Source organism: Etheostoma cragini, chromosome 18 (assembly GCF_013103735.1).
Source record: "Etheostoma cragini isolate CJK2018 chromosome 18, CSU_Ecrag_1.0, whole genome shotgun sequence".
Classification (NCBI taxonomy): Eukaryota; Metazoa; Chordata; class Actinopteri; order Perciformes; family Percidae; genus Etheostoma; species Etheostoma cragini.
Genome location: NC_048424.1, coordinates 18,712,345 through 18,723,042, shown reverse-complemented (window position 1 = coordinate 18,723,042; position 10,698 = coordinate 18,712,345). Strand labels below are relative to the sequence as shown.

Below are 10,698 nucleotides of genomic sequence, written 5' to 3'. Positions count from 1 at the left end.
AGCTAGTGACTCTCTAAGCTGAGGATCCTGTGTATATAACCGGAACTGGTGTTTGTTGTGCTCAGACAGGTCTCCTGTCCAGTAAATGGCAAATTAATTAGAGCTTTTCAGTAACAGGCAAAAAAAATAATAGCAAGTTGTGTCATAACACTAAACTGTGAAATCCTGTAATTGTCCTTTGTCACAGCCCGTTTCCCTCTTATTCTGCTCTGTACAAAAGTAGATTACTGTGCGGTCAGACCTGAGTGAATCACCAGTGGGCTATATCGCCAGTGTTCACAAATGGTCCACTGTTGAGGCTAGTTATATGTTTAGCAAGATAAATCAAGTGTTACTCAACAACGTTAAATTTTAGAAACCTCCACAGAACACTATTTTTATCCTGGTCTCTCTACCAGAGCTCCTTTTCAGAGATATCCCAACAGATTTATAATGGAGTTTATCATTCATTTAGTTTAGTATCTTTGAAATGACATTTGTAAAATCAAAAGTGTTTAGTTCTGGTCACTTTTGTAGCATTACAGTCTAGCAGTGAACTCAGTAGAGTGCAGAGTCAATGGATATCCTTGTGTATTTTTAGTATCCTAGTCGATGATCTGATTCTGCTACAGTGGCCCAATGATTGCTATTGATCTGAAAAAGGCAGGCAAGTACATGCGGGGTTAGTTTGTGTGTGTGTGTGTAAACATAAAGACTGTAACGTGTGTGGAGGGCAAACTCTTAGCCTTAGTTTGTTGGCTTTGTCTGCTGCAGACAGTTTGATACCATAGCTTCTCTTCTGATAATGATGCAAAGATGCACCAGCATGTACTAAAATGAAACAATGTAAACAACCTCTTACAGACAGATACCTTAGGGCCCCAGTGTGTCCTCGATGTAACAGTGAAAAGAAGATAAAGATGTTGTGTTTCCCTTGCACAGGAGAAGACATTTTTTCTTCATATTTGATAGAAGTCTTGTTAATGTCTGTCTGTCTTTATTTACAATCTGTAAGAAGCCTGCTCCGTAGAAACAGAACCTTCAAAGTCATATGATAACTGCTTTTGCTAGCTGTTGAAATATTAAAGGCATTTTGGCTGGTACCCATTACTTATCCTCTAGCTTTCTAGTAATAAGCTTTCTGAGTATGGGCTACAGTGGAGCCATGCAAATAATTCAAAGGGTTTAAATGGAAGAGGACAATTACGTGACCAGAGACATAACAAACAAACCCCAGGTAATAATGGAGATGTGTTTAAAAGATGGAGGTAAGGTAAGTGTTAGCTTACGGCTACAAGGAACGAGCATTTTATGTAATTTCAACATTTGTGTACTCCCATTGTCTATGTGGGTCTAAGAGTTATTAGAGTCTCCATTCACCATGGAGGCGAGTGAAAGAAAAGAAGTTTTCTTTAGGGATTTAAGGTAACATGCGGTGAGTAGCAAAGATAAAAATGATCATTTTTGGATTGAAGTATTCCCTTAAGGGAACAAATGGGATATATCAATTTCACAATTTTAATAAATCATGCACATCCTCGTATTTTTAGCCATGTTAACGAAGTGGCTTTATGGATATCAATGCCTTGAATCTTAAACACAGATATAGTATAAATTATAATTAAAGACAAATCTTTCATCCACACAGCAGGTAGTTTTTACCAAATTCACAGTCTACTTTCAAATATAAGTAATTAGTACTATGTAGCCCAAGCAAATTTAAGAACAGAAGAGACTTCCTAATAATAAATATAATAAAAGTCTGGTTCCTTATCTGTAAAACTGAGTGGAATTGATTTCCCCACCCTCACAACAATGCATGTGGTAATGCCTCATCATGCTTTAATTTTGAAATGTGACCGTTATGTAAGCAGAGTTCATAAATAGCACACTCCATTGCACTTCAAGTGAAGTGTTACTAAAACCAAAAGATTACTGGCCTGTGTGTAATCAATCAGAAATAGCAATAGATGGAATGCTATGCCAGCAACTATAGATGGAAATGTGATCTCATTAAATACAATGAGTGGAACATGAAATTGTTAGAATAATATAAATTGTTGTAGGAATAAAAAAACTGTCTTCATGGCTGTGTGGAATAAGATTTCAGCTAACGGGCCGCAAAATTATATCGATATCAATGTGAAGATTAGGCCTGAAACAAATCAGCAAACAAAATGGGCAAATAGTGCTCAGACACAACTAGCACTGATACAGTCATTATCAATTGGAAATGTTTTTTAATTCAACTCCCCAGCCTTCACAGACTGTGCCAGACTGTGTGATTAAAAAGGCAGATTGCATGTCTAAATCCAAATATTTTTGGAAAGCCATACCGTGGCATTGTTTCTTTTTGATTTTCACTTGCTTTTCTGCCAGCTGAGGCACCTTGCTCGTTGAAACAAAATGCTCCCCTAAAACTGTTATATTTACTACCATTTTAATTCAAAGATGTGTCAGGACATGAAAATGTGTTATTCCAAAGTCCTGAAAAACATCAGTGAATACAACATTGGTCAAATGTCTTTGAGCAAATTCACGGAGGGGACTCCTACATACAAAAGAGAACCATGGAGCTAGATTTGAGAGAAAAAACCTAATTAGGCTTTATAAAACAAATGGGTGATGATTTTTTTGATAACACATTTTTTCCTTTAAAAAAGGACATCATTGAAATAAAACCAGAGCAAGTTTCATTTCGCAAATTAGTTTTCAGGTTTGGAACAATGCTGCACTGCACAGTACACATTGAAGACAAGTAATCACTGAAAATATGGCTGTACTGTGAATTTAAACAGAGGCAGCCAAGTTGTCATTGTTTTCCTTGCTACTACCCACTGGATCTGTCTCCAATATGCACTTCGTGTTCTAGAAAAAAGTCTGACTTACGAATAAAAACAAACCTATCCACATAACTTTCAACGAGCTGTGGGTGGCAGGTAAACAAACCCAAACAGCTGTCTTGATACCATTGTAATAAGTGGAGCTGAGGAGTCACTTGCACTGTCTACAACCAGGGGTGTAGCATAGAATTCTCCCCACATCCACAGCTATTCATTATAGCATCCTTTTGCCCCCCCCTGCCTACAAACCCTATGACAAGAGCTAGTCCATGTCCAAGTCCATTTAGTGAGGTAAACAACCTTTATATTACACTAGCAGATATTTACCAACCACTCTAATATAGAGAATAGTTACATTAGAAAGTTTAAAGATTTATAATCAGCTTATGCATATGTATTGTTGTTTTGTTCCAGTAGTGGCAGGATATTTAAACTATTCTAATGTGTTTGTAATCATTTTTGCAGTGGAAGGTTTTCAATCAAATGGCAGGAAAAGTCAGCCCACAGCTGACTAACAATTAGACAGAGACATATTTTAGGTAAATATTCATTGCTTGTCAAAGTAATGAGCTTGGATCTATGTTTCGCCTGAAGGTAGAGTCAATAGCATATACATGCAAAACCCATTTAATATGCAATAATATTATTTAATTCAATGTTGAACAAGACATTTTTAAATTCAACTCCAGCTAACCTCCCACAGAACTGCTCAAGGGTATGTTGCATACACACGTGAAGCAATTTAATGGTAAAACAGAACATAACAGTAACAAAGCATACTCTGCTCATTTACCCTGGCGGAATACGCCCACATGTAAAACAGGAACAAGTAGCATACTGTATCACTAAACCCACAGTGAAACACATAAGAACCAATTATATTTAAAAAATATTCAAAACAATGGATGTATTTTATACAGAACAATAATGTTCAAACTAGTTTATATGAATATTAACTTATACTGTAAGTAGTATATACATACGAGACCAACAAGGATCTATACATTTTTCAAGCCTTAATTTGGGTCGGAAAGAAGCAAATAAATAAATAAATAAATAAATAGATCGATCGATCGATTGATAGATTAATAAATATTGAGGAAGTTATTTTTAAAACTAGCACACTGTTATCTTTTATCAACAAATACTGTCAGGGTGTTCTTGGGCAAGGAACTTATCCCCAGTTGCTCAGTGGGCAAACAGCAGCAGACTTTGACTATATAGGAATTTCCAATGAGAGGATGCATGTAGATGTATAAATGTGACAGGGCATTTGGATATTCCCCTGGATAAAGAGGCAATGGTACAAATGAACAAGAACCACCACAACTCACAAAAACCAAGAACAATATACTGTAAAGTAGAAAATAAAAGTTCAGTTATTGAACCTTGCAACAAAGGAGACCTTCATTAAACACTCATCACCTTGAATGCATTTCCAAAGTTCATTTGTAGGCGTGGAGAAGGTGTAGGTGTTTGGTCTTGGCTCTCTTTGAAAGTCCAACCCGGATCGGCCGTGAGCATGTTTTCAGAGGCTCTAGTCTCCTGGGTTGCTCTGGCTGTCCTGCACACACACAAACACAAAATACGCTGAATTAGAACCACGCAGTACGCACCAGTCCTGCATGCCTGGCCACTCTAAAGCCTACATACCATACACGTGCATTGTCTATGCATTTGTTTCTGCCCAATGTCCCACAGAACAGTCTGGTTTATGCTGTCTGTTATAGTTGCAAAGGAGCAACAGTTAACAATTGGACATACTTTCCAGATGCTTTCAGCCTTCTTACTGAAGCTGACAAGATTAACACAATGTGTCTCAATGTGCCAAGAGAGTAGGCATGCTATTAGACTGATTTATTCTCTTAAACTGACAAGGTGAACACATTGCATCTCCAGGTAGGCAGGTTGTTAGACTGACGCTCCTTTTGAATATTCAGAGGCCAGCCCAATTAACTCCCAGCAGACACACTTGGGTTCATAATGCAGTGGAGAGCTGCTTCTATATGTATACGGTTCACACATATATGCAGTATATATACATTTATATGTATATGTATATGTAAATGTATGTGTGTCTTTTATTTGCTTATAATTTCCTGTTTAGTTTGCTTTTATGTCACTATATGGTAAAACAAACTAAAAACATCTAAATGATCTACAATTACTCTGAAATACACACCAATCTCTAAAAGATACACCTTCATGACAATATGAAAGAACATAAAAAACCTTTCAATTTATTTTTGAGTGTCCGTTGTTTTAAAATCTCAAACAAATTTGACACTTAATCAAATGTAGTTCATGAATAAAAGGCTCAGAGGTCTTTCAGTCTTTTGTCTGCCACTGCAGTTCCCACTCACTGTGGCTCAATTGTTCCAAGAAGGGTTGACACTCGAAGGACGGAGACCACATTTTCCTTTTGTGCTCCACCTCCTGGGGCTCTGAAAGAAACATATTGACAGTCAGAGACAGCCGGGCTAATTCGGTCTTATTTGTTGCTCTGTTTAACCTTAAATAATGCTTTTGCATTCATGCCGGTGTTATCGTTCCACTGCAGAGTACTGAGGAAGGGATATGGATTTTTGAACATTCGTGACTGGAAGCTCTGTCAACTTGAAAAGACAGTTTACTTTTATTGATTAAAAATAATTGTATTTCCTCACTGAATTAACCTAGCTGGCCTAGCCGGCTATCACCCAACACTCTGGAAAAAAAAGTGTTAACCACGCAACACTGAAAACAATGGAACAAAGGAACAGTTAGCGCTAATTAAAAACTGTCCATGTAATGTTTTTTAGTCTTCATTTTAGGTCCAGTTTTCTAGTAGTTAAGAACTGTTCCTGAAGATATAAAACGTTTTTGTTGTTGTTGTCTTTCATCACCTATGTGTTTCTCTGCAGTGTACATGGATGTTTTCTGGCACAGGTGGCTTCCAAGGGGCACCTCCTGCTCGCCGTCACCGCTGCCAGAGGAACAGGAAACCACTGGATCCCCTCCACACATTTCTAGGATGCAGTCTTCATCAGCATCATCTGAACAACAGACAACAAACACAGTGCAATCAGAATATATTAAAACATGTTTTTCTAGCATCACTGTGTGAACATAATTGTGTTGTCAATAAAGATGATTAAAAACTGAATTTGTATGTGAGATATTCCTCATTATACAAAGCTGAATCAAGAGTTTCCCCTAAATTGAATTATCTAACTTTAGCTGACCAATGCTTTTACACAGTGTATATAAAATCTAACTGCGAGAGCTGGACTTTTCCCTTTATTATATCGAAAATGTAAAAAGGAAGTGGTTCCAAGACTATGTAAGACAACTTCCACTACCTAAAATGTAAGGGTGCACGATTCAGAAAATGTCACATTGGATTCGATATACATTTTTAGGCTCAAGATTCACCACAAAATTGATTTTTGATTCAAAAACAATTCTCAAAAAAAAAATATATTATTAACTTAATAACTTTAAGAAAAATCCCATTTTACTTCTAAGTGCATTACTTTTTTAGCGGCATGGTGTAGAGATACAGTAGTTTACATAATTCAGATGATTAAAAGAATAGTTTGACATTATGGAATACACGGTTATTCACTCTCTTGCCGAGTTAGTTGAGAAAATTGATACCATCTGTTTGTTAAATATGAAGCTACAGCAAGCAGCAAATTAGCATATTTTAGCATCAACACTGGAAGCTGAGGGAAAAAGCTAGACTAGGTCTGCATAAAGTCCCCCACAAAAAAAGCATTAAAACAGCTTTACTATTATTTGTATCTTTTTGATTCGGACAAAAGATAAAGTGTTGAAACAAAAAGTTATGGTTTAATGGGCGTATTACCCTAAATTTCAAAATATTGATTTCACATTAGCTCACAGAACTATTTCAGGTATCAATTATAAATTTGAAAATGCACTCAGACAAATGATACTGTGCAACTATACTTAAAATCATGAAACAAGTGTGTATGTATAAATGTGCAGCCCTATTTATTGGTATTGTAAATTGTTTTGTGAGTAATAAACACGGGTGTGAAATCTTTGTGCTGTTGTGGCAGTGCATGTGTCTAGGCAATAATAAGGTGCGATTATTGTTTAGATGCTAATACAACAGTCTGTTGCACCAAGAACAAAAATGTTCTTAGGGGTGTTATGGCTTTAGTATGATCGTTATAATTTACAGAAAGTCTTTTGTAGTGGGCATACTGTGCATAATAATACAATACTGACCAAACAAAAGTTACAGTAACATTTTTAAATGAAACATGAATAGCCAATTAATCTAAATTGTTCTAATGGTTCTTACTGCTCTATCTGTATGTCCAATGACCAATCATTTTCATATTATGAATGTATTACTCTACAGTAAAAGTTGTAGAATTGTTTATAGTTACTTGATGATGTGTCTCTATGTGGTCCTAGTTCTGGGCTGCTGAGCTGTTCTTTGCTGTTTGAAGTGTCACCCTCCAAGGCTCCAGTTACATCATCACTCTGCTCAGGTGACGGTGCTCTACTGTCACTTGTTAAATCACTTACACTAATATCAAAAAACAAGTTCAGCTCCTTCAAGACCATGTCAAATTGTTTTTCCATCTCAAACTTAGGGCTGTCATTTACATCAGAGGTTGGACTGTTGCTCTTTGGGAGAAGAGGGGAGGACATTGACTGTGGGTTAAAATCATCCTGGAAGCACTCAGAGGAACTATAAGATGATTCACAGTTAGGCTGTTGCTCTGGCGACCCTTGGGCCATGACATCTGCTGATGAGATAAAGTTTGTGAGGTCATCACAACTGGTATCGCTGCATGTGAATCCCTTTGCCATGTTCTCAGTTTGACACTCAAATATTTCCATCTCCTCCTCCTCTTCCTCCTCCTCCTCCTCTTCTGGTACCTCAAGATGCTCATTGCTCTCTGGCATAAACTGGTAAGGTTGCCCAGGTTCGCTGGTGAGGACAGGGCTGTTGCTCAGACTAGCATCATCATCATCATCATCCTCATCTAGCGAGAGCTGGATCTTTTCAAAAGTGTCAAAACCCCCCGGCACACGGTTGTTAAAAGTGTAGCCAGATGGCACTGGGGAAAACGTGTTGTTACAGTTTGGGGCTGTGGGGTTGTTGTCAGCATTTTGTGAATGGGGTAATTCATGTGGACCTGGCACAACTGCATCACTTGTTGGGGGAGACGTGAAAGCCAAAAGTTCTTCTTTATGTTCAACCATGAATGTCTCAGCTCTGTGTTGGGTATCAGAGATACATATGAGCTTGTTTTCTTGTTCATGTTGACTAACTAGGGTTACTTTGTGGCTGCTTTTACTCATGTTGCCGTCTGCACATTCACTGATAGATTCCTCCGTCATGTGTCCTTTCTGTTGACTTTGTTGCTGAGGATGATCATCTGATTTCACTAGTTTCTCTAAATTACCATGCACATCAGTTTCTTCTCCAACTCTTGCCTCTTCTTTTCTGTCCTTTTCCTCTGTTGTCCTTACCATTGTTGAAACTGTGACACTGTATGGGTGGTCAGGCAAGCATTCAATGTTTTTCCAATTTCCCAATTCCTCATTAATATATGTTAAGTTGTTGCCATTTGTATTTATTATTTCCTTTGTCCAGTCACTGAAGCAATCATCAGTCAACATCTCACTTTGCTCTTCTTTGTGTTTTTCATGTTGTTGCAGCAGTTTTTCCTCTAAGCCTGATGAGTTGTCTGACTTCACATGTTCATCGTTTCTTACTTCTTCTTCAAAACGCGTCCTTCCTTCTATTTCTTGCTTTTCAGTTTGTACATATTCAACCTCCTGTGTCTTCAAGTGGTCAGGACTGGCAGGAGAAGAGCCGGAATAATCCTGCTCTTTCAAATGAGGTCTCAAAGTATCATTGTTTTCTTGTTTTTTATCCTTTGCAGGAGGCTTTGCTGGACTGCATGGAGGGCTGCTGGGACTGGATTTCCAAAGATAGGTGCCCTCGTTGCCAGTCTTGTGTGTTCCGTTGGTAGTGGTTTTACAAGCCTTTGGTTCTGTGTATGACTGCCATAAGTCATCTTTTTCATCTTCGCACTGCCCAGTGTGTGTGGGGGCTGAAACTTCCTGTGAAAGCCGGGCGTCAAAACAGAGTGAAAGAGGGGTTTCCATCACACAGACTTTTACTGATGGGAATAATTTTACACCTGCAGTACTCTCTGAGTTACAGGGTTTCTCCTCAGCCTTCCTGTCAGTTTCACTCCAGATTTCAGGGTCAAATACAGTGAAAGGGCTTGCATCATTATTTCCTTCAGCAGGCTCTTGACTGATTCTTGCAGGCATTGGAGTCTCTGTTGTGTGATCTGCCATTTCACTCCAAGCTTTGGCTATCATCTTGCCAGCATGCTCTCTCTCCCCACAGAGGTTGTCAGCTTCAATACTCACACTCTCAATTGTGATATTTCTGGCTAATACCACATCATTAGAAACAATTGATCTCTCAGCACATTCAGCAGCAGAAGGGATGGAGTTTTTGCTCATGCCATTCTCATGAACTTGGTCTTTTGTTCCCCCATCACAGACAGCAACATTTCCATTTCCACAAATCTGTAATTCTAATATTTTTTCCTCAAATTTAACCCTTTCTGCCAAGTTTTCAGAGGGTTGGTCCTCAGGGGCTGAGTATAATGATTCTGCATATTCAATGAAAGATATATGTCTGTTACCTTCTTCCCCTTCCTTGCTAAAAAGGATATTCTCACTAAATCCATGCTTATCCCTCTTCAGATTGCTCTCTTCAAATTCTGCAGGTTGGCTCAGTATTTTACGAAAACCTGTGTCACGTAAAGCATCTTCATAAGAGCAATCAGACTGACATCTGACGCCCTCATCATTTGAACTGAGGGTGAATTTTTGGATTGGACTTAATCTATTTCGCACCTGTCTCCAATCTTCGTCATTTCCAGCATGAAGACTGCAACCACCAGGGGTCTCTTCTTCAAGTGATTTCCCCAGTGATTTACAATCAGGATGACTGGACGGGTTTTTTGAAGTGTGAGACTCTGCTAATGCCCCACCTGCATCATCTGCTGGGTATGAGCTGAGTTTGTCAGTTTCAGTAACCGGAGGCTGCTCATCTCTCACCAGAGGGTTAAAGCATCTTTCACCAGCAATCATACAGACTTTAGATGATCCAGTGTGTAACGTTGTCAACCTAGTAATAGCGGTGACAACTAATTGGGTATCTTCTGCTTGCTCATGAGGTTTTTCATCTTCAATATCCCCACATTCTGCTATGCATACCTGGGCCGCACTTTCCTGCAAGGTACTTGTTGATGATGGGGAGCCAATGGTTTTCCTAAATGTGAAAAACTCTGGGAAGTCAAACCGGATTTTGCCACTGTGGTTGTTTGTCACTGTGCAATCTGTCTTTGGTCGTTTTGGGGGGGATGGTGAAGTTAGCACTGCCTCAGTTTGTGGGCTAATATCTTCTTGTGTGATTTGATCCATTTTCTTCTGTCTGCTAAAACCTGAAATAGAAACAGCTTGAGTGTGGACACAGCATTTGAAAGCCACACTGGTCAGATCAATAAGTGTCACTCTATTGAAAGAATGCAATCATGTCAAGAATTCTTCTAATGCATAGCTTATTTTCCTTTCTAGAAAACTCACAAAGAAAGACTGAGAATACAAACTTAATCTAGTGATCAGACCTCAGCCTGTACTGTAATTATAGTCCATATTTCCGTCTGTATTAGAATAACAGTCCATGTGGTCTGTTGTATGAAATGTGTACAGTCACTCACCTTACACCAAACAAGCAGTTCAAAACACATAATAATTCCCCAGACAACCACAACAAAACGTACTCATCAGTAAGTGGATATACTATACCAGTAGTTTGTTA

General features: G+C 38.5%; 1 protein-coding gene across 1 annotated transcript in view; it reads right to left on the bottom strand.

The window, feature by feature from the left end:
- Positions 1 to 3,945: 3,945 nt before the first annotated feature.
- The window catches only part of LOC117961451, an 8,034-nt gene continuing 1,281 nt past the window's right edge, over positions 3,946 to 10,698 (bottom strand). The window contains exons 2-5 of the mRNA XM_034900124.1: positions 7,226 to 10,319; positions 5,708 to 5,857; positions 5,186 to 5,266; positions 3,946 to 4,386 (exon numbers count right to left, since the gene is read on the bottom strand). Of these exons, the coding sequence (XP_034756015.1) occupies positions 4,268 to 4,386; positions 5,186 to 5,266; positions 5,708 to 5,857; positions 7,226 to 10,301 (3,426 nt within the window). The 5' untranslated portion in view covers positions 10,302 to 10,319 and the 3' untranslated portion in view covers positions 3,946 to 4,267. The remainder of the gene's footprint in view (positions 4,387 to 5,185; positions 5,267 to 5,707; positions 5,858 to 7,225; positions 10,320 to 10,698) is intronic.